General features: G+C 39.5%; 1 protein-coding gene across 6 annotated transcripts in view; it reads left to right on the plus strand.

Moving 5' to 3' along the window:
* Positions 1-24,394, plus strand: part of CDKAL1 (CDK5 regulatory subunit associated protein 1 like 1) — a 579,481-nt gene that overhangs the window by 477,930 nt on the left and 77,157 nt on the right. The window contains exon 14 of one of the 6 annotated variants that reach the window (XM_043449770.1): positions 1,594-2,479. The exons of the other annotated variants lie outside the window; for them this stretch is intronic. Within the exon in view, the coding sequence (XP_043305705.1) occupies positions 1,594-1,752 (159 nt within the window). The 3' untranslated portion in view covers positions 1,753-2,479. Of the gene's footprint in view, positions 1-1,593; positions 2,480-24,394 lie in introns of those variants that run through there. 6 annotated transcript variants of the gene reach the window in all.

Here is a 24,394-nt window from a genome sequence, read left to right on the forward strand (position 1 = left end):
CACTCTGATCATTTTGCAGTATATACAAAAAGTGAATCGTTATGTTGTACACCTGAAACTAACATAATGTGTTTCAATCATATCTCAAGTAAAAAAATAAAATCTCCATAGAAGTGGCAGTTACTATATTCTAAATTATTTATCAAGTCTAAGGGTATCTCGTTTTCCACTGTCGTTGTTATGTGCTGCCTCTGTGAAATTGACTAGCGTGAGGAGGAAATCGGCAGAGGAGGGGAGAGGACCTGCATCAGCGTGTGTGCGTGTACCGGCCAGCCCGGAGCTGCTGGCCTCCCTCTGCCCCACCCGTCACCCCCCAGGCTGGTCTTCTACCGTCAGCCTCTGCGTGCAGCTAAGATGTATCACCAGCCTCTTTCTGTCCCGATCCACACCCTGCCCCAGCCTTTTTCTCTGTGTCTGACCACCAGCGGGCACTATCCCTTACCAGCCTTGCCCAACAACATACTTAGCCAGCCCTCCACTTGACGCATTAGGCCTGTTGCATGTTGGGTTGTCATCATCGTTCAGTCGCCCAGTCACATCTGACCCTTTCTGACCCCATGAACTGCAGCACGCCAGGCCTCTCTGTCCCCCACCACCTCCTGAAGTTTGCCCGAGTTCATGTCCTTTGCTTTGGTGATGCTGTCCAGCCATCTCATCCTCTGGCGCCCTCTTCTCCTCCTGCCCTCAATCTTTCCCAGCATCAGGGACTTTTCCAGTGAGTCAGCTGTTTGCATCAGATGACCAAAATACTGGAGTTTCAACTTCAGCATCAGTCCTTGCAACATGTCAGGTTGCCAGTTAGCAAATGAAAACAGAGGATGCCTGTTACACTTGAACTTCAGATAAACAACAAGTTGTTGTTGTTTGTTTGTTTCTTTTTCTTTTCTTTTTTTTTTTTTTAGTATAAGTAAGTCTCATGCAATATTTGGAGTTTACTTGTACTAAAAATTTATTCGTTCATTTGAAATTCACATGTAAGTGGATGTTTTGTTTTTATTTGGCAACCCCAGTTGTATGTTATTACACTTTACATTTTGGCAAATTGAGATAGAAAGATGGAAAAGAATATCCCAGAGAGAATGAACTAAAAAATGAGTTTAAAACCTCCCCTATATATAATATGAAGGATATGTGCAAGTTTCTTCCTATTTTTAACCCCATCCTTGTATAATGTGCCTGGCCTCCCTGCAAAGACTGACACCAATGTCAGATGGTTTTTCAAACATTTACTGTTTTAATGAAGAAGATAAAACAAGTTACTCATTTAACTTTTGTTCTCTAAAATCTTGTGACTGTGTTTTAACCTAGGAAACTTGTTTGGAAAATTGCTTGGAAGACACAGAAGTTAAAATTAAAAAGTGCTCATAGCTTATTTTCAAGGAAGAGTTTTCAGATCCCCCCTGAAAAGTACTTTGTTTCTCCAGCAATACATTTTGTTGTAAAATATGTTAATGACTTCTCTGCAGCTGAAGTTCTTTTTATTGAGATGTTTTGACACTAAAAAGCATTAATGCCAGTGATGCTTAAAGCAAGTAATGCGGGCATCCACTAGAGAAACGGGTAAGCTACTCCTGATTTTTTTTTCATCTACAGCTCTGCTGCTCAAGTTTTCAACTGGTTGAGAATCTTTTCATTGGTGGTGTGAGGGTGGATGCTGTTTGCAGAGTTTTCTTCCCAGGCTTGGCCTCTATCTTCCTCAGCACATTTTTAGCAACAGGTACAGACCTCATTCTGTGTACCACTCTCCTATGATCACCAGCCTTCAATACAGATTGTGACTTCCACATTTTCCAGAATTCTCTTGACAAAGAGTAGTGAAGTGAAGGTATTTCCGTGGGCCAGTAATTCATTCTCTCTCGGGTTTCTGTGCAAGATTAAGAAGACATAATTAACAGTTAGCAAAACAAAAAAAAAATACGGTTAGCATTGGTGGCATTTTTAAAATATATATATTAACACTCTTCTCTTGAAATTGGAAATCTAGAGAATTTTAGCATCTGAGGAAAAAATGAGTTAACCAGCTTCTTCTCGTGATTGTTAATATTTTTCATTATTCAGCGTTTTAGCTTTGGATGCTTTTCAGAATTCCAGAAGTATTTTAAATGCACGTGTGTCAAATAAAAATAAAGGAGTTTTGAAGACTCAAGTTCTTTTTAATGTAGCTCTGTCATTATATGGCACACACGTGAGTAAGGAAACTATTCCATTTTTAATTGCTGTAAACTATAATCATCTGACATGGATCTCTCGTTCAACTTAGGCCCTTTTTTTTCTTTTTGAGGGGGTAATTTTAAAGTTGCTTGTTTGTCTATATCCCTCACTTCTTATTTCTTATCAACTATTTATTTTTCTAATTTAAAGCTATGATGTAGTTAACACTTCTACAGTTGCCTCCCTCCCCTCACCTCTAGGAGCTTCCCAGGTAGCACAATAGTAAATAATGCACCTGCCAATGCAGGAGACACAAGAGACTTGGGTTTGATCCCTGGGTTGGGAGCCTCCCCTGGAGAAGGAAATGGCAACCCACTCCATTCTTGCTTGGATAATCCCTTGGACAGAGGAACCTGCCAGGCAACAGCCATGGCGTGGCAAAGAGTCGGACACGATTGAGTAACCAACATGCACATACATGCACATACACCCTCACCTCCAGGGCCTGGTGCTTCCTTTGGTTATTCTTCAGCTTGTCTCTCTCCCCGCGAGCTAAATATCTTCCTCACCCATTGTTTGTACTATATCTCCTTACTATTCCCACTTACTTTTACATCTCTCCACACAGTTTCTTAGATGTTTTTGCTTTTTACCCTCTAACATGTTCCTGCTTGGAGCGTATGGGTGATAATTCTTGGGATCTTCAACATGGTGACGTATTCTGGGACTCGCTACCCTTCCCTTGGAGACAGAAACATGAAAAATCAACGCTGTGTCCAGCCCTTCCCCCTTCTTAAACTAGAGAGCTCCTGTAATCCCACCACCCTCCCCGTTCCACTTCTTGTACACATAAGGAAGTCTCTCTGGTCCTATTGAATTCTTCCCCTTACTTCAAGACTCAGTTTCCTTTTACCATCTTTGCATCTTTTCTGATGTACCTGGGAAACTGTTCTCATGCTGCCTCTATGACGGGCGTGTGTCTTTATTATTTGAGTTGTCATGCTCTTAGAATTCAGCTCCATTCAACAACCATGAGGTTTGCTTGCTTTGCTTTTTAGGGAACAATACATGGAACAATAGGTACAATACCTGGGATAAAATGCTTAGAATCCAGGGGGGCAAGAGGAGGAGGTGGCAACAAACGCTGCATTAGAGTCATTTTGTTCTGTTATGTATTTATTGCTGACATAGCTGTTTCCTCCTATTACACCATGAGTGTCAACAGGACAAAGATCATATCTTATCTTTTTCTTTCCCCTGCAGGGGAAGACCCTGACTGATGGACTAGAATCGAATGTGCTGTGTGTATGAAGTGTATTTTGTTCTTCTTTTGCTCTGCATACCATAACATACTTCCCTTACCCGTTATCCCACAGCAAACACAGGGTGAAAACGCAGCCTTCTAGCTGCCGGTTTGGTGCCCTGGCCGTGACACTGTGTGGTTGGAATGTTCCAGTAGTAATGACCACCGCTGCAGGAGGACGCACTGTTTGTTCTTGGTTTTTAATCATAGAGTAGGTAATACATGCACTTAATACCATATTCAAAGAAAGTCTCCCTCCTAACCCGTTATTAGAGATCCCTGTTCCCCTCCAGAGGCAACCACTGTTTTAAGTTCTTTGTGTATACCTTAAGTTGCTTTCTGCATATAAAAACACATACCTTCCTATGTGTCTTTATGTATATATATACTCTTTTTTTTAATTAATTTATTTAAAAAATAAAATTTATTTATTTTTTAATTGAAGGGTAATTGCTTTACGGAATTTTGTTTTTTGTCAAACCTCAACACGAATCAGCCATCGGTATACACATATCCCCTCCCTTTTGAGCCTCCTTCCCGCCCATCTCAAATGCTTCTCCTTTTCACTTTATAATGTGTCTCGAAGATAATTTCAATCTGTATGTGAAGAGCTGCCTTTTTCCTTCTTATAAAAAAAACTGATGTATATGTGCTGCTCCAGATGTGTACTGTATTTATTTAAGTAGACTCTTACTGATAGATCTTCGGATAGCTTCTGATCTTTTGATCTTATACTCATTGCTTCAGTGTATAATCTCACATGTCATTTCACGCATGTATGAATATTAACTGTAGGATAAATTTCTACAAGTGGAATGACAGGATCATAGGTGTGTGCATTTTAAATCACGATAGGAATTGCCAAATACCCACTAGACAAGATGTTGCAATGTACATGCTCATCAACAAGGTCGCTCCCCCACACCCGCTCTGACATACTTTGTCAACTGACTTTTAAAATCCTTTCCTGTTAGAGAAAGACATCTTCTTGTAGTTTTCATTTGTATTTCTTTTTTGAGTGTAGTGACTCAGTTGTCAGAAATAGCCACAAAAAATAGAATAATTGAATCTTTGATTTTATGTAGCTGTCTCCACATTTAAAACTTGAAATTCTGACACATAGGTTGGCTTGGCAAAAAAAAAAAAATGTTCATTCAGGTTTTTTGTGTACCATCTTACAGAAAAACCTGAAAGAACGTTTTGGCCAACCCAATACATACCAACTGTGTATCTTTGCCAAGAAACTGAAGCTGTATTTATCTCCATTTTCTCCTATGCAAAATGAAAATGTATATAACCCTAACAAAAGAAAAAACTCTAGCTATTTTAATAGTGAGACACCATTCATTAGAAGATGCATCTCAAACTGAGAAATGCTAAAATGTAAAGGATAAATGTGCAGTTAAGAATCAGTGAAATTTGCTTGTACCTGCATCGTAGGGTTGTCCTGAAGATGAAATGAAAAGCATTTGGAATAGCACCCAGAAGGCACACAATAAGTGCTCAAAAAATGTCCATTATTGTTCTTGCAGTAAAATCATAATTAACAGAATGTCAGCTCCACCACTAGTACTAAGCATATAGTACATTCTCAATGAATAACTGCTGCTGTAATTATTTTTAGTATTAATGCAAAATTTATTGTTAGAATGTAATCAGGGATTTTGTTGGTTTTGTTCAATGCTGTTTCTCCTCCATTGGAAACAGTGCTGGCCTATGGCGGGTGCTCTATAAATGCGTGTTGATTGAAGAAATTAATCTGCTGCCTCCTCCAAAGCTTCAGCAGAATTGTATGTAGAAATCTTCATTTTTTCTGAGTAGCAGCGTTGGGGGATCTTAGGGTTCTGTGGTTTTGGGCTCTTCTCTCCGTACTCCACCCCCCCCGCCCCCAGCCACCTCCATACTCACTGAAACTTCTAGACCTTATTAAAAAACACCTGCTTTAGTTCCAGAAATAGCAGAGCCCTATGGAGCTCAGTGTAAACATTTAAAAACCTATATTTATAAAGCTAAAAACTTTGAATAGAAAGAATTCTTCAGAATATTGTTAGTATAATTTTTTTTTTCCAAACAATAGTCAGACTATTGTTCGGTTGAAAAAAAAAGTAGTTTTATATAATCTGTACATGATTCTAGGGCTTCCCAGGTGGCACTAGTGGTAAAGAACCTGCTTGCCAATGCAGGAGACATAAGAGATGTGGGTTCGATCCCTGGGTTGGGAAGATCCCCTGGAGAAGGAAATGGCAACCCACTGCAGTGTTCTTGCCTGGAGAATCCCACGGACAGAGGAGCCTGGTAGGCTATAATCCATGGGGTCGCGAAAGAGTCAAACACAACTGAAGCAATTTAGCACATACATGATTCTAATAAGAACTAACAAGGTTTGTGTAAGTCCTACATTTTTAGAGTTTGCATTGTCAAACCACAGTATAGTCATCCTTCAGTTTCCATGGGGGATTGGTTCCAGGACAGCCCCCTTGCCCAAGGGTACCAAAATTCACAGATGCTCAAGTCCCTGATACAAGATGATAATAGTATTTGTATATAACATACACACATCCTCCCATGCACTTTAAATCATCTCTAGGTTGCTTATAATACCTTGATGTTCAGTTGCTAAGTGATGTCCAACTCTTTGTGACCCCATGAACTGCAGCATGCCAGGCTTCCCTGTCCTTCACCAGCTCCTGGAGTTTGCTCAAAGTCAAGGCCATTGAGTTAGTGATGCCATACAACCATCTCATCCTCTGTTGCCCCCATTTCCTCTTGCCTTCAATCTTTCCCAGCGTTGGGGTCTTTTCCAGTGAGTCAGCTCTTCACAATCTGGTGGCCAAAGTACTGGAGCATCAGTTCTTCCAATGAATATTCAGGTTTGATTTCCTTTAAGATTGACTGGTTTGATCTTGCTGCCCTAGGGACTTTCAAGAGTCTTCTCCAGCACCAGAGGTCAAAACCATCAATTCTTCAGCACTCAGCCTTCTCACTCCAACTCTCACATCTGTAAATGACTAGTGGAAAAAACATAGCTTTGACTATATGGACCTCTTTTGGCAAAGTAATGCCTCTGCTTTTTAATACCCTGTCTAGGTTTGTCATAGCTTTTCTTCCAGGGAGCAAGCGTCTTTTAATCTCATGACTGTAGTCACTGTCTACAATGATTCTGGATCCCAAGAAAATGAAATCTGTCACTGTTTCCACTTTTTCCCCATCTATTTGCCCTAAAGTGATGGGACCAGATGCCATGATCTTTGTTTTTTGAACATTGAGTTTTAAGCCAGCTTTTTCACTCTCCTTTTTCACCTTCATCAAGTGGCTCTTTAGTTCCTCTTCACTTTCTGCCATTGAAGTGATATTATTTGCATATCTGAGGTTAGTGATATTTCTCCTGGCAGTCTTCATTCCAGCTTGTGAGTCATACAGCCTGGCATTTCACATGCTGTACTCTGCATATAAGTTATAATACTTAATACAGTGTAAATTCTATGTAAATAGTTGCTCTGTGTGTGTGTGAGCTCAGTTGTGCCCAACTCTTTGCAACCCCATGGACTGTAGCCTGCCAGGCTCCTCCATCCATGGAATTTTCCAAGCAAGGTTACTGGAGCAGATTGCCATTTCCTTCTCCAGGGGTCTTCCTGACCCAGGGATTGAACCCTCATCTTTTACATCTCCTGCGTTGACAGGCAGGTTCTTTACCACTAGCACCACCTATGAAATACAGGAGATATGAAATATAGACTTCAAGTGTGTGTATGTGTCTTATAAATATTTGTGGGGTATGTGTATTTAAGTGTGTAGAGAGAGGTGCATGTGTGATATGACAAAAATATAAGCTCTGGCTAATATCAAGGTTGGGCTTCCCAGATGGCACAGTGGTTGAGAATCTGCCTGCCAATGGAGGAGATGCAAAGAGACATGGGTTCGATCCCTGGGTCAGGAAGATCCCCAGAGAAGGAAATGGCCCCCTCCAGTGTTCTTGCCTGGAAAATCCCATGGACAGAGCAGCCTGGTGGGCTATAATCCATGGGGTCACAAAGAGTCAGATGCAACTGAGCACGCAAGCAATATCAAGGTTAGCTTGAATAACTTAATTCTCTGCAAATAGCCAGTTTCTGGGTAATTGTTCCCACCTTAGAAGTGACCTTAAAATTGTTTGGCTTCAACCGTACTCAAAAATTAAATGTGGATGTTTTTACCTTAAATTTAGTTGAGTGTTTGAGTGACAGTTGGGTTGAAAATTCAGCTATCTCTTAAATCAGCAGAGCCTGGCCCTGCTCTCGGGTCCTTAGTGAAGGAAAGAGGGCCTCTTGCTCTTGTATGAGCATCTCGGTGTAGCTGGAGGTCAATCCCACGGGTTATAAAAGTCCCTTTTTATCACAGCCCCATTTGCTGATGGGTTTATCTGACTTTAGAGTCGCTTACCTTTCACTTACTTGAAGAAGATAAGGTCAAAACCTGAAAGTTTGCTCTGAAAAATTGAGGCAAACCTGGTTTCTCCTGCTGAAATGCTGTCACAATCTGTAGTGAGGTTAGAACAACAGAAGAGAACGGCTACTGAGTTGTCACTGAGTTCGCGCCACCGAAGGTCAGCGGCTGCCGAGGCTTCAGGTCAGTCAGTGATGCCTCTCTGCCTGACGACCGAGTTCAGCTTCTCTTTTTGGACTTGATAGGTGTAAACATCCACCAGTCTTCACTTCAGTTGTAATATGCAAATATACTCATCTTAATTAAGACATGGTTTTAATTCAGGGATGAGGAAGCTTTTTCAGATTAAGTATGATGACAAATTCTGAAGATGGAACACACATGTATTTTAAAACGTCCCTTAAGAATTGCAAAACCCTCATCTATGGATATAATTTGCTGATTTTCAGGCAATAGGTTCATAGTGTAATACACACACATTAGTTTGTTGATCTCTTCCAGGGTTTCCCCTCACCTCCCCGGTCTCCCCTGCAGGCTGCTCCTCGTTTGTGTCTCTGACGAAGGTAGCTCTCGCCCGTTCACAGTAGTGTTCTGTTCCTTGCGTGCCCGTGGATGCTCCCAGGAACCTGAGCATCCATGCAGCAGGCTCCAAGCCATCTCCTTTTGAATCATCCCTTAACCTCACCACATCCTGGACTGCATTTACCCCCTCCCTCCACTCCACACCCAGCACACCTCCTCTGTGTTTACCGCCTTGACAAATGCCAACAGGTCATCCTGGCTCCTCAGCCACAGTCCCTGGCCTCTTCCCTCCCCCTTTACCCGCCACCTTTGCCTGGCCAGATTTTCCCAGATCTCCTCCTGTGCTTTATCTAGATCTGACCATGGTCTTCATTGCAGACACCCTCATGGGGGCCTCTGACAGTTCTCGCCTGAGTTTCTTCACCTGCCTCAGCCTGATTTCCCTGTTTGCATTCTCACTGTGCTCCCAAACCCCAGTCTGTTCTCCTACTGCTTTCTTTTTTCACCTGGTTGATTGATTGTGGTTTTTTTTTAATCTAATAGTAGATTGTTTATTTTGTTATCGTAGTGTAGTTGTTTACAACTATAGTTGTGTAACTGTAGTTGTATAGCTATATAGTTGTTATGTTAGTTTCTGCTATAGAGCAAAGTGAAACGGTTATACATACACTTTTTTTTTAAGATTCTTTTTCCATATAGGTCATTACAAAGTATTGAGTAGAATTCCCTGTACTGTACAGTAGGTCCTTATTAGTTATCTGTTTTATATATAGCAATGTATATATGGGGCTTCCCAGGTGGCTCAGTGGCAGAGAATTCGCCTGCAGGAGATACAGGAGATGCGGGTTTGATCCCTGTGTTGGGAAGATCCCCTGGAGAAGGAAATGGCAACCCACTCCAGTATTCTTGCCTCGGAAACCCCGTGGACAGAGGAATCTAGTGGCTACATGCATGGGATCCCAAAAAGTCAGACACGACTGAGCACTCAGACACGACTGAGCACACACACGCACACAGTGTATGTATGTAGTTCCCAATTTGATGGGGATATTTATGAAATACAATTCAGAGTGTGTTAATCCCCTGCATGAAATACTTCCACAGCCCTGAGTCACTTACAGAATAAAGCCCCAGAGAGATAGCTAAGGCCCTTTCTGGCTGGTTGCTCCTTCCTTTTACCTCATTCTCCAGCCCTCCCAGGGCCAACAGAATTACATGCCTCTCCCAGGTACCCCATGCTCCTTCTGCCCCCCATGTCTCTATTCTCCCTGTTTTCAATTTCTGGGAGCTGCTCCTCTTTCATTTCCCTGTTGTATCTTTCCTCTTCCAAACTCAAATCCAGTCACCTCCTCCAGGAAGCCATCCTTGTCTTCTTCCCTCTCCACCTGCTCCCCCAGACTCTTGGTCCTTCTGTCTCCCCTGGATGACTGAACTTATTGAGGACAGAGTTTGTGTCTGTGAGGTCTGCAGCCCTGAAGGACTAGGGATGGCTGACACACAGAAGATATTTAATAAATGGTAATTTAAGAGATGAACATAATGTTTTGTCAAGGTCTGATTGTCTCATACTCTTGGCTGTGTATCTCTGAAGCATCTGTATCTGTGCACGCATGGGAAATTTGTAAGCTTGTATGGACAAGCAGTGATCCCACTGGATTTCTGTATTTCATATTTAAGATTTATCTTTTCTGTTCCCAGTTATGCTACCTTTATATAAAATTAAGGAGAATGGTTTGAAAGCAGGGTTTGCTTTCTTCTGTGGCTGAGTGGAGTGTACAAGGGTGTGTTGCCTCTTCCACACCCAAGGTTTACAAATTTGATGGCAAATTAGAGTAATGGGGGTGCTTTAAAATGTACTGATGCTTGCATCCCACATGTCTGCACAACTTGTGTGTGTGTGTGTGTGTGTGTGTGTGTTACGTTGCTTCTAAATGTTCTCTATGAGCGTAATTGGCTTCATTATAAAGTTATGCGTTCCCGTCTCAGCTGAACCCTCAGTCTTATCCTTTTCTACATCAGCAGTCAGCTCCCTTTCTCATTTCTCTTGGCACGTATCCTAAACCTTTATCACTTTTCTGAGTCCTCTTGTCTCACCACTACCTGTAACATGCACACACACACACACACACACACACACACACACACACACACACACACACACACACACACACACACACACACACACACACACACACACACACACACACACACACACACACACACAGCCCAGTCACGAACTGGTCTTCTGTTAATATTGCTCAAACAGAAGACCCAAGTCTACAATTTTGATTTGCTAGTTTTACCCACATTGTACTTAATTTGATAATGTGACATATCCCTAAGGATCCTAATTGACTTATTGGATATTTTATTTAAAGTAATGTTGTGAATAACTCAACTCATGCTGACTTAAACGAAGAGACAATTTATATGTATAATTTATCGGCTTCCTTAATTGAACTGTCAAGGTAGATTTTTGCATTAAGCCAGGTTTGATTCAGAACTCACACGGAGTCACCAGTAGCAATCTCTGCTCTGTCACTTGGCAGGATTTGATGTATCAGCCATCCTCAAGCTCCCCGCCTTGGAGTGAGCAAAGTGGCTGTGGCAGGCCCCCTCCTCACACCACCTAATGTAAGGAAGAGAGAAAGCCACTGTCCCGAAACATCCAGCTGAAGTGCCACCAAACCTGATCAGTTTGAATTGTATGTACTTCCCTGACTTGGGGGTCAGTGTGCTTATTGACTGAAGCCAGTCAGCGTTCTCACCCCGGGCGGCAAGGGATGTTGTTAACTCACTCAGACCACATTGGCTGCAGCATGAGAGATGAAGGGGCAATGAATTCCCCAAGGAGTAAAGAATGAATGCAGCTAGGGCAAACAACAAATGTTCACAGTCCCTACATTATCATAATATAGTCTGTCTATAAGGATTTCATCCACATTTGAGCAATGTATATTTAATTTGAAGTTTCATGCATGTGGATATAGTAAAATTGCTGGGTCATATTGGACCATTTTGATTTTCTAGTGAAGCGAATGCCAAAACATAGTTATAATATGCTCTGTTTTTATAAGCAATATAGGAAATCACTCTGTCATTTGAATTTATGAGTTTAATTTTTTTACAAATAATAAAATTGCTCCACTAAATATTAGAATTATGGTAAAATAGAGTCTGAAGTTATTGTTGTTCAGTCAGTCATGTCTGACTCTTTGCAACCCCATGGACTACAGCACGCCAGGCTTCCCTGTCCTTCGCTGTCTCCCAGAGCTTGCTCAAACTCATGTTCATTGAGTTGGTGATGTCATCCAACCATCTCATCCTCTGTCATCCCCTTCTCCTCATGCCCTCAATCTGTAGAACCAACTTCAAATCAGTGCTTCATCACGTGATGTTGGATACATTATTTTGTCTGATCACTATTTTTGTTAACTGCTAGATGTAGATACAAGCAATACTTGTCTTATTTATCTCATAGAGTTATTGTATCAAATGAGGTGATACATGTTAAAGCATATAATAAAAAACAAAGTTAATTGTTATTTATTTCACTGTTTCATCAGGTTGAGTTTACCTGACCAAAGAAAGTATCATTATAATTAAAATATTATTCTCTTTTACTGACACATTGCCTTCATTACTTAAAGCCTGTTTTGTTTTTATTTTTTGGCTTTATCTGAAGCTTCAGCATGGCTTATATAAAAGTACGTAATACATTTTAGAACAGAATAAGAAGAGTTGTGTTGTTTGCCCATAAAGTCTGAGTCATTGCTCCAGTTGAGAATTAAGAGCCTGGGCTTCTGGGAAGCAAAGGCAAATAGATAAACAGCTAAATGCACAGCTTTCATTTTGTAATAACGGAAAGTATATCACTCAGGAGGAGTGACAACCTTTTCTTAGGGCAAATCTCTAAATAGAATATACCCCATCAATCTTCCTGTTAAGGGGCATTGAACAGCATAATGGGCTATTGTACCATCAAATTTATAAAACCCAGTAAGCTTTCAAACTATTTTGGACAGTTTTCAAAAGAGAACACTGAAGCCTGGGTTTTAATAGGCCGTTTATTAGCTGTGTGACATAAGCAGTTTGCTAAACTTCTCTGAGCCTCAACTTTCTCATCTCTGTAATGGAGATTAAAAAAATAATACCTACTCCCATGGGATTATTACAAGAAATAAAAAAGAGAATGTATGTTGGAGAGATTGATACAGTGCTCCAAATGTTGTGCTTAATAAACATTAAAAAATAAATCCACCAGTAAACTTGTATTGCTATAATTAGATATCTTTTAAAGAATATCAGCAATGAGGTAATTTTATGGCAGTTAAAGCATCCATGTGATTGGATACAAGAAAGTATCACCAGGGCCCTTCAACTAGATAAAAATCTAACCAGCTTGAAATCTAAAGGAGGGAAGTGAAAATAATTGTTCAATTCTCTCTGTAAACTGATAGTTTCTGTTATATGTATATTTTTGAAGTAAGTCATTTTAGTATAGCACTGAGGCACTCCGGGATAGCATAACAGTGAAAAGCCTGTGCTGTGAAGGGCCAAAGAGCTAACTAACATGTGTGAACCTAAAGTAGACTTCATAATTCGCACTTTCACTGACAGTACCTGCCTTAGAATGCTGCTTAGATGTGTGTTGCCATATTAGCATATCACAGCCTAGTTGTTGTGGTCCAGCCATTCCTCTGTATAATCAGTATTGTCTTGCAGGATGCTAACTCTAGTTTATCATTTCCCCCACCCCACCCCCAAAAAAGAACAAGGAGAAAAAAATAAATTGTACTGATAACTGTAGATATAATCCAAAATAAGATTACTTAGATTATTTTACATGCTAATACATTGGCAGTAGATGGTTTTTACCTTTATCCCTTAAATAGTCAAAGTAATAGGATATATATTTAGAAGCATTAATGTTAGCACTGAGAGGAATTGTTAAGGTCAAATTAATAAGCAGTTCCTTCTTTTTTCTTTCTTTTTAATTTAGATATGAAAGCTGTGGCCCACAGGGGTTGCGTGCCCTGGCAGTTAGCTAATTAATGATAAGACTGCACCTTACAGTGAGATTTGCCAATTCCTGGTCTGAGAGGCCTTTCACCTCACCACAAGGTGCTTTGGAGATTTGGGGGCATCATTGTATACTTTTGTTTGTAGCTATTACTGATTTTCAATATTTGCATTCTACAGAATAAGAGCTTCCTTATTTCTAGTTACTCTGGAATTCAGACCTTCAGTGAACTCCACATTGTAGCAAACTGGACTTAACAGTTTAAGCCCTTCAGGTCAACGTGCAGTTGATGTGTGAAGGTGACTTTGCAGGTGACTTAGCCTTTTATCAGTTTTTGTGGTACAGTATCACAGCACACCTACTGTTCTCGGATTACCTAGGCCTCTTTGGGATTTGTATGGAAGGAAGCAACTGTGGTGGCCTTCTTGGCTTTTCTTCTGGTAGAAGGTCACAGAATTGGCCAAGCTAGTTGGTAAGCCTTCGGTTCCCTGGCAGACCTCTCCATAGCCCAAGGAATACAGTGGTTAGGGCTGAGAGAGGACAGTGTGACAGAAATCACCAGTGCCAAGACAGCAAGGACCTGCCACTTAGAAGTAAATTTGATTTCTCTGTTATAAGCTATCAGTCCTCTTCCCCCTGGTTTGCCCTCTGCAATAGCTACCTGCCACAGTGGACTGAAAAAGAGTGTGTTCTCAAAGACTACCTAGCCATACAAAGTCACGCTTATGACTGTACAGAGTTCAAAAAGCAGTTTCAAAATGGCATATTCAGTATGATGCAATGTTAGGTATCAGCGCTTCTGAATTGTCTACCTTTTATATAATATGATTTCTCTAAGAGGAGTAAAAGGAGTAAATATTCCTTTCCTTTCAGAAGTCTTTGATTGGGCTGGAGAAAATTTGGATGCCTCTAGATTTTTCAGACTCTGATTTTTTTTATCTGTATTATCTGCTTTAAATATAAACACTACTGAATTTTGGAACTTCCAATGGAGGACAGACACCATCTTTGAGGGCGTTTATCTCAATAACATGTAGTTCTAGAAGGATATACCGTTTCTGTATCAGTTTAATTTCCACTTTCTTGTTGGCCTTTCTGATGGTGTGATGTTGTATGTGTTGATCACAACAATTTTCTTTTTTTTTTCCTAATGGAGAGCAATTTATTCACTATATGCATAAGTTAACCTTAAAAAAGGTCACAACTATTTTCCATTCAGCTATTACCATGCATCTTCATTACTTTGGTGTGGTCCATGCTGTACTGTATAGAAGAGAAAGTCACCATAAATAAGTCAAAAGGAGCTTGACAAACCACCCAATATTCAAGTTTTAGTAGACGTCAAACAGAGAAACATTACATGGGAGGGAATTACTCAGAGAGGTAAATGTTCAACTTTCCTGACACTGAAAAATTTTAATGAAAACTAGATGGCTACTCTAAAGTGTTTTTGATCAGTTCAGACTGTTTAGTTCTTTACATTAAAGTTTCATTGATTTGAGGTAGTTTCCAGGGAGACTTGGTACTGCATTAGTCATATCCTGAACTAAGAAAGTATAGACACGTCTGTTTAACATGTACTCATACATAATGTTACATTAGTTACTAATTCAGCCTGCAAAACAGTCATAATGTATGCAAGGTCCAAATTAGTGAAAAATGTTTATTTTTAAATAAGGGAATATTTAGTTTATACTAAAATAATATGGATAATAAATACATAAACTTGAAAGCTTATTACCTTCAAGTAATCTCAACTGATTTCAAAGAATTAGACAAATTCAGTATTCCAAGGAGGAGTATCTTTGATTTATTTTATGAGTAGATAAGAGTGACACATTTTCTAAGACATCAATAAGACTTTAAAAAGGAAATGTGGTTATTTAACCACAGAACAATTCTTAACCTAGCCAGTAATTAAAGTAGTACAAGTTTAAATTATAATAAAGTATTATTTTCAACCATAAAATTATGAAGACTTTTAAATAGAGACTACCAAGTGCTGAATGAGAATATAAATTTTAGAGCCCTAAAATTCATGTCATTTAGCTCAGCAATTCTGCTTCTGAAAATCTATTCCAAGGAAATATTTCTTAAGACAGAAACACCACTTTTCACAAAAATGTTCACTGTATTATTAATGATAATAGGAAAGAGAGAGAAAAAAAACTCAAATGTTTGCCATTAAGAAAATTAATTATATAAGTAGATCATAATATATAAGTGCAGTGGAATAATACCCAGCTGATAACTATTATTTACACAGAATTTATAACAATGTAAGAAATGGTCATATTATTAAGGGAAAGATGGTAACAGAATTTTACATAACTTTGCATGTTAGTCCTGGGTTAAAGCAACAAAATATTGAAAATAGAAATATAAAAAGTTAAAAAATCTCCTAAGTACTGCAATTCTATTCAGGGTCTTAATTATGTAAATATGCATAATCACTTCTCTTTCCATTATTGCTACAAAAGTTAAAGTAGGCTGTTCTCTTTCCAAATTATCTCACATGTCAGGCTATGAAGGTCATAATATAATTTTTATCTTTAGATGGAAATATCTTTAGATAACACATTTAAGTTTTCCAAATATTTTTATTTCCATTAGCCTTTTAAATTTGTGGTTTTCAACAAATTTAAATATCTCATTTTGCTGCATAACTCTTCTGGAAGGAGTATACATTTCCTGGAATTTTCTTCTTGGCTGCACATCTGTCTACCTCCTCTAAATTCTAGAAAATTAGAATTCCGAGATGGTATTTCAGTGGCTATTATATATATTTGTTTTAAATTTTTTCTCCTAGTCCTGCAGTGAGTGGGGATTATTTAACATTTTCTAAGCACACATGATCCATTTACAAAAACAAAGCACCTTGTGTTTCTGTAGTTATTTTTTTTTTCTGTAGTTATTTTTATGTAAAGCTGTTAAAGGAACAGGAAACATCTTTCGACCACCTTTCTGCCTACAGCTGCCCCCAAAATAGTCATTAGTATTAAACATAACAGAGACTAAAATTGTTTCCCATAGATCCATGGAGAAAGGCTGCAAAGTAATGCTAAAGCATTTGGGGTTATTTATAATAAAGCCTGTGCGAGAGAAGCGAGACGCCAGCTCATGTGTCCGGCAGACAGTGGCAGCTGCTGTGTTGCTACATGGCACCGGCCCATCCCAAATCAGATGGGAAGTGGATGCTGTTTGACAGATACTGTCATCAGCGCAAACATTATTAAAATCATGAAAAAACTTCTGAATTTCTTTGTTGCTAACCTTAAGGACAGACTGTTTGGTTGTTGGGGTTTTCCCAGCTCTGATGCTCAAGGGCTCCAGCGACGAGTGCCCACGCCAGATTTTGTATCCCGCCAAGCCTGAGCTGCGCCTTTTTATCCCAGTGGGACAGTGCAGCTATGTTCTTGGCATTTTCTGCCTATTACCAGTTAGGGTCTGTGAACAGCATCTCCATTTGTGAGAACCTCATTGTGGAGAGCACGCAGTGGTCTTTTCATTTTGATTGATGGTTCTAGTTCTGCACCATCTGGCTTCTGATAGGCTGCATTAATCATACTCTGAACTAAGAAAGTGTAGACACGTCTGTTTAATATGTACCCATACATAATGTAACATTAGTTATTCATTCAGCTTGCAAAACAGAGTCATAATGTATGCAAGGTCTTTATATAGTAAAGCATAAATATTAATATGCGACCCATTAATGCTGTTTTTACTTGTGCTAACCTCCCACTAGTACATTTGTTTGTGAAGATTGAGGAATTAAGAGAAAGAAGGCCATGTGCACATTTACATGAACATATATATGTTTTGCTGATGTCGCCTATGAATTTAGAGCACTGCATGCTTATAGCACTTATCTTGCCCGTATTTACTTTGTATATCTCTCTAACTGCTTCTTAAAATGCAGGTTAAATGCAGGCTGCAACACAGATTCACTTTTTCTCCTGTGAACTGCTTGCATCCAATGTAGGTCATCCATTTGCTGGGATCGCTGGGATTGTATGTGGCCCGCTCTTTTGTGCTGCCTCCGGCTGGGCCCACCTTTGACACATTCTGTCTCCTGCTGTGTCATAACATCGAAGGGAAGAAGAGAGAGGATAGAAATTCTCAAGTCTGAGGAAGTTGTTCCAGATTCCAGACTATCGTACTTCTCTGTAGCTTAAATTTGGTTTTAGAAATTTGCTAGACCCTTTCCAGTGAAGAGAGATTTAGTATGCATTAATCATAATCGTTTCAGCACCTCGAAGAGGAAGGGTAAAAGAGGATTTGAATTCTCTTGGGAAGTTCCCTTGTACACAGTTGCAAGAGCATATTTCTTAAGGTTGCAAATTAAAACCATAACTTTAAAACACATTTTGTGTTTTATTAATTACATTTTATCCTAACAGCACAGTAATCCTCAGTGGTTACGTCTTCTTAATGTGTGCCTTAAATTCTAAGGATGTATTTTAATGAATCCTACTCCTAAAGAAAGAGTGAAGGTTAAAGCTTCACTTTAACCTTGCATACACCCCAACTCTTAACACGGCTCAGTCCTGAAAGAATACATGGGACACAAGGCTGATACCGTGTTTTTTTGTTGAGAAAGACGTAAACTGCAATTTCTGTTTGAAATGTCATTTCATTGAGGTTTAATGTGTCACATGAGCACTATGAGTAATACCAATAGAAATTGTATAAAATGTAATCCATGGGTCCAAATGGACATCCAAAGGGTTTGTGATATTGAGGTAACATTATCTATAAAGCTAGAAAAAAGTAGTTTTTAAAACTTAAAACAGTAACATAAAATATTCATCTCATCTGTTTCTTATTTTAAAGCTCTTTTAAGCTATTTCTTCCAGCAATTTACATCCCATTATTACTTAATTCATTCCATTAATTGATTTCAAAAGATACACTCAACTGCCAAGAACACTGCATTGAAAAACTAGAGAGCAGAAAATCTGTGATAAACAGATCTGTGACCATGAGGACACCGATGTAGTTCTAGGAATTTGTGAAAAACTCTAATTTTGCTAAAGGAAGGCAGGATTCATATCTTGGCAGTGCCACTCGGCTAGCTGAACAGTACTGAAAATGGGTTCAAACTGGCCAGCCTGTTTCCAGTAATTTACATCCCATTATTTCTTAATTCATTCTATTAATTTATTTTTAAAAATACACTCAACTATTAAGAACACTGCATTGAAAAACTAGAGAGTAGAAAATATATAATCATCCTTCTCATACGTAATAGTCTCACTGAGCTTTTTATCTAAAAAAGAAATATCTTTAATTCAAACCTGATTTATTAAACATGGTTTGTGAGGGTCAAATGGTATAATGTGCACGTTAACTTTTAAATACATGAGAAATATATGTGTTATAATTTGTGTCGATGAAACTTCCCTGGATTTCATCTGTTATATTCATGAGAGAGAGTTTGCACAGTGATACATACCCGTCCTACATCACAGTAAATTTAAAAACCAGTGAAATGATGAACACATGTGTTTCCTGGTGCCTGGGTTCCTCCTCTTGTATAAAATCCCTTTAGAGTTTACAGCAGAGGTTGAAAACTTTTCTTTTCCTGTAAAGGACCATATGCTAGTGAAATAAAACTTAATTTAACTCCTTCAAGCAACATCTAAACTACTGGACCGTGCTTCTTTAAAATGAAGGACATTCATCCTGAAGCCTGGACAGGACTGAAACGGTAGGGCTTCTGAGCAAAACATTTCATTGGTTCAGGAAGGCAATGCCAGAAAGACAGCTTTCTAAACCCAGTGCTTCACTTCTCTTTCGGAGAACCGGGGCCACGCAGAGAGAGGGCACGAACAGATGGACAAGTTACAAACTAGACAGCTTTCCCCTTCCTCCGTGACTCATCGTTAGACTTTGATTCAAAAGGCGATAAAGTCCCAGAGTGCCAAATAAACCTCTTTCAAATAGTAAATACAAGAACACAAGTGACTTTTAAATCTGTGACTTTTTAATGAATCTACACTATCCTGATTTGGCATTATCATGAATATATAAACATTTACTTGTTGTTGAGTTTTAGGCACATTTTAATGTTGCCAGCTTATTGGAGGAACGTGTATCATTCTGCAAATCAGGAAAAAATAAATTCCATTCAAGGCTGGATTTTGTGTTTGCTCTGACTTTGGATGAAATCAGGTGCCTCTGTGCGCTGAGCCTGATATCACAGGGCGAATTTTAATGTCTGTAAACAGTAAGTCTTGCCCTGATGCCAGCTTTGTCCCCATTTAACTCGGGACTCAGAAATCATTATATGAAATTTTATAAAATTTGCATTTGTTTATTCAGTCGCTGTAAGCAAGGCACTGGAAACAAAGAATCATGTAGGCCAAGGTCTCAACACGTGGTGAGGAGGAGAGAGGTGAGCAGCTAATTTTAATTCTAACAGCCACACCCCAGTGCCACTCACACCACTGTTACCAGTGACTCTATTATAGTAACATTGTTCATAGCAAGCTACAGATACAGTTCAAAGGAACCACATCGTAGGAAACTTCGAAAGCACAAGGAACTCTGTACCAGCTTCACACCTGAAGACAGTTGTGGGGATCAAGGCTCATTCATTATTTGATTCAGGTCAATGTATTCTTCATTCTCCCAAGTCCTAAAATTACCCACATTTCCCCCCTAAAATTCACATTTAGAAGTTTATCTAAAATTGTCATGGCCCTTGTATTCATTCACCAAGAGGGTAATGGTCCCAGTGTACCTCTGTGGGTTTCTACATCCAGCTTAAATTGTAACCAAAGAACCAGCATGTGCCTGTGCAGGTAACTTCCCAGTGCTTTTTCCTTGATAGAGGAAATACTCTCATGTATTACGTCTTTTGATGCTATCTCAAATCATAAAGATAATACTGGGGGATTGCTTCCTAGCTGTCTCTTCTCTACCACAATAGATTATTTGCCCTTGTATCTTCCCCAAGGTCTCCAAGGTCTCCAAGGTTATTGATAGTCCAGACTGGTGTCTACCATTTCCACCCCCTCACCCTGACCCCTGACTAATGTGTGCCCTGCGCCACATCCATCGACATGGAGTAAGTGCACTGACTGGAATAAAAGCAGAAAACTCTATTGGGAGGAGCTAGAGGATGGGACAGTCATGTATTATGCAGAGTTTGTCAGCATTAATGTGAACAAAAGGTCATCAAGGCTCATTTACAATAGGGAAAGAACATTGGCTCTGTAGAATTCTACATGTCATAGTTAACCTAGTTTGCTGTAATTATTTAGTTTCATGTTGAAAATACACATTCTTGCTATTAAAAAAAGCTAGCTGTTTTCGATAATAGTTGGTCAACCTGTGTATTAGTTATGAGTTATTTCAGTTATTTACAACCTGCACTTGACCTTCACTGCCACAGGTAGATTTATAATATTAAAGAAAGGAACTACTCTTAACTTACCTTCTTTTTCAATCTGTTACCTATTTTCAAACTATTTTCAAAAGGTAGTTTAAGCATGAAAAAGTCTTGAAATGGTAAATAGACTGAAGTCTTCTAAATATATGGGATATTTATCTTTTGAAAGAGTCTTCATTTTATGATGTAGGGTTTTTTAAAAAATAAGACACATATAAAACTGTGAATTGGTTTTCTTTTCCTAAGCAGTAATTTCACTAGAATTCTTTATTAAAAGAATCTATTCACAGGGCATAATGACAGCTTGATGGCTGTTAAAGCTCATTTTTTTCAGATGGCAGAAAAAATACTGAAAGGAAAGCTTCTTGCACGGTTAATAGAAAGGTTAGACAAGATAGGAAGTCGCTTGTCAGAATCAAATAATATATAGGTCAAGGTGTCCCTATTTTTCCTAAGAATGGAAAGTCTTAATATCAGAGCTATTCAGCTTTTCATTCCACATGTATTGTTTATAAACATTCCTAGAAGAGCTCCATGTAACATACAAGTGTGCCCTGTTCTCCTCACAGATCCTCCTCCCTCCTTTCAGCCTCATTTCAGTTTCATTCTTGCTGTTTTATTCATTTTCCTCTCTCTCCCTTAACATTAGCAAAGCAATTCACTTTCAAATGTGTTACTAAGACCATATTTTTATTTCAAATGATGCTTGATGCCCTTAACCCCAGAAGATCTATGTAGATACTTTATTGCCATCTCGATTTTGTCATGCAAAAGAAAACAATTTCTCCAAAGTCAGTAGCTCCGGCATAGTAACCAGTGTTATCAGCGGGTGTGTGAGTTTGGAGTAAACCATTATTTAACATTTCAACCCAGGCAACCACAACCCAAAGCTTTTTAAATGCCCATCCTTTAGCGAACATAATTTTTTCCCCATTTCTGTAATCTAAATTTGGCAAAACATCTGGACAGCATAGCAAATAGGAGAGACAAAAAGTAATCTGAAGGTTAGGTGAACCTAGCTTGAAAAGTGCATTTTCCCTTTTACTAGCTGTGAAACGTTGGGTGCATTTCCTAGTCTGTCTGACCCTCTCATTGGTCATCTGTAAGCTAGAGGAGCACAGTTTCTAATTGTTGTGAGAAATGAACCTCTCAAAACAACCGATTCATTGTACGTAAGTGCTCATAAAGCCTCTTACCCATTTCCTTTCCCTTCCTGCTGAACAATTACTATTTAATATGCTCAGGAGTCTAGACACTTAGAAATACTGAATTATTGAATATTTTCATGTTGTATTTCTCACGCCTTTCCATGGCAGTTGAGAAAAATACATCGTAATGAAAATACACACACATCGTGGCTTGACTCAGTCAAGGCCATTTTTATACATAAATTCAAAGTCCAGCCCAGACCTGGAGAAGGTTGTGAAGTCAAGTTTGCCTCTTGTGGCAGTTACCTTCCCCTTTTCCTCTCTGCCTGACCTGCTCATTGCTCCCAAACTCCTCCACCTCTCACAGTCAAGCCACTTGCAGGAAAGAATATGGTAAACATGTCCATTACCAGGTATAAATTATTGAAAAGGGTCAATGTGAGAATCTCCCTGGCTACTTTCATTTTAATAGAAGAGACAAGGACTCAAGCCCAAGTATTCATAACTAATTGTTCACTCACCTGTGTTAATGAACCTTCTTATTTTCTAACAGACTTTCTGGAACTGATCAGTTATGCAATCTATGAAAATGATAACTTGAAATTAGCCTTCTCCCCAGTGGGAGGTTACTTTTGATGACTATGATCCCAGCAAAGAGATGCACAAATCACTGGCAGCTATCCCTTTCAGGCAGAACCCGTAACACTTGGTGACCATGTAGTTCAGGAAAATGCAGTGTCATCGAGGAAGAGAACTAGGGTGAAGAGAGGATGGCAGCAGCAGCACAATGACCAGAAGGAGTTATTTCTGGTCACCAGCGTATCCTAAGAAGGACACAACAGCACTGGAGAAGGCAGAGAAAAACAACCTCCACCTTCAGCGCGAAACCGGTAGTAGTGTGTCTTTTCTTAAAATCATCACTTACGGAGAATATAGGAAAATCATGTTAATTGTTAGGGTATATGTTACAGGCAAGAATAACTTTGTTTCCTCTTAGATAAATTAAGATTGCATCTTCTCCAAAATCCCTAGTAAGGGAGAGACTGGGAAGACTGGTAGGGAGTTGGTGGTAATCTCTGCTTTCTGCCGACTTTCTGTTTCTTTGTTGCGCTTCTCTGATAGAGGATGTGGTCAGATATGAAAGATCAAGGAGAAGGAGTAAAGAGGAATCCACTTAATTGCTAAATGTTCCCATGAAACATATGAATAATGCTCTTGTCAAGCATGGGATTATATACCGCCTTGTGTGTATGCTTAATTATGTCTTGGCAACTAGATTATAAATTTCTCATGGGTAGAGGCCATGTCTTACATTTTCAAATGCTTTAAAGGAAACTAGGCCAGAGGTTGACATTTAATAGGTTCTAAGTAGATACTTGATGAGTGGAATTGGATTTACGGTAAAGTTATTTACAGATTCCCCCCTTGTAGAGGCCAGATGTAAACACTGGAGGAATCTGATGTGATTTTTCTTGGGAAAAACCTGGACGTGACTGATGTGATCTTCCTTGAACACATGATTTAGGATCACACTTTTAATTCAGACTAATTGGTTCCACTGCGTCTTCTTAAGAGACTTAGCCACTTCTTGACCAAATAATGTGTCTACCTGAAGTTCTCAACCAGGGTTCTTGTCATACTGTGATGATGTCCTGACGTATGGTACCCAGGGTCAGGGATGCTCAGCATCCTGAGTGTTGCACAGCCCAGTCCTGCACGGCTTAAACTTGTGGTCATGAGCTCATAGGAAGCACTGCATTCCCTATTTTTCCCTGCCGCCGACTCACACCTTGTGTTCACGCCTTGCCGCTTACCCGCTGTGTCTAAGCTTTACTCCCCTACTTGATTCTCAGTCATGCCAAGCTCCGTCTGCTTCGTTATCTTTGCAGGTTCTGTTTCCTCTGCTCTTGCCCTGCGTTCTCCTCTGGTGAATGCCTTCTAACCCACTGGGACTCAGCTCAGGCACCAGCTCTTCCAGGAAGCCTTTGCTTGTTTCAAACCCAGACTGGCATAAGTGGCACTGTCATATGTGTCCATCCTTCTGCCGTGACGTGTATCCCCATGAAATTGTGGTTATGGGTTTGTTTCCTGTCTCTCTTATTAGACTGACATCTTCTTAAGAATAAGTTGGATGTCCCAAGATCTCACCGAGTGCCTGACACATACTGAGCACTTCATAAAGACTTTTTTGAGTGCGTGAATCAATCAGTGCAATTTTCACACAGGAATTAGTTCATTCAGCAAATATTTATTGTGTACCTTTCATAACTAGGATGAGCCTTTGCCATGAGGCATATGAGGGTATCAGCACTGTTGGCATTGTGGACGGCGAGGGAAGGGATGAGGTCAGGAGAAAGGATGGAAAATTATCCTTCCAATGGGGCCAGCTCAGGTTTGATTCACTCAGTAGGTCTGAGACTGTACGT

The sequence above is a fragment of the Cervus canadensis genome, chromosome 28 (genome assembly GCF_019320065.1).
Source record: "Cervus canadensis isolate Bull #8, Minnesota chromosome 28, ASM1932006v1, whole genome shotgun sequence".
Lineage (NCBI taxonomy): Eukaryota > Metazoa > Chordata > Mammalia > Artiodactyla > Cervidae > Cervus > Cervus canadensis.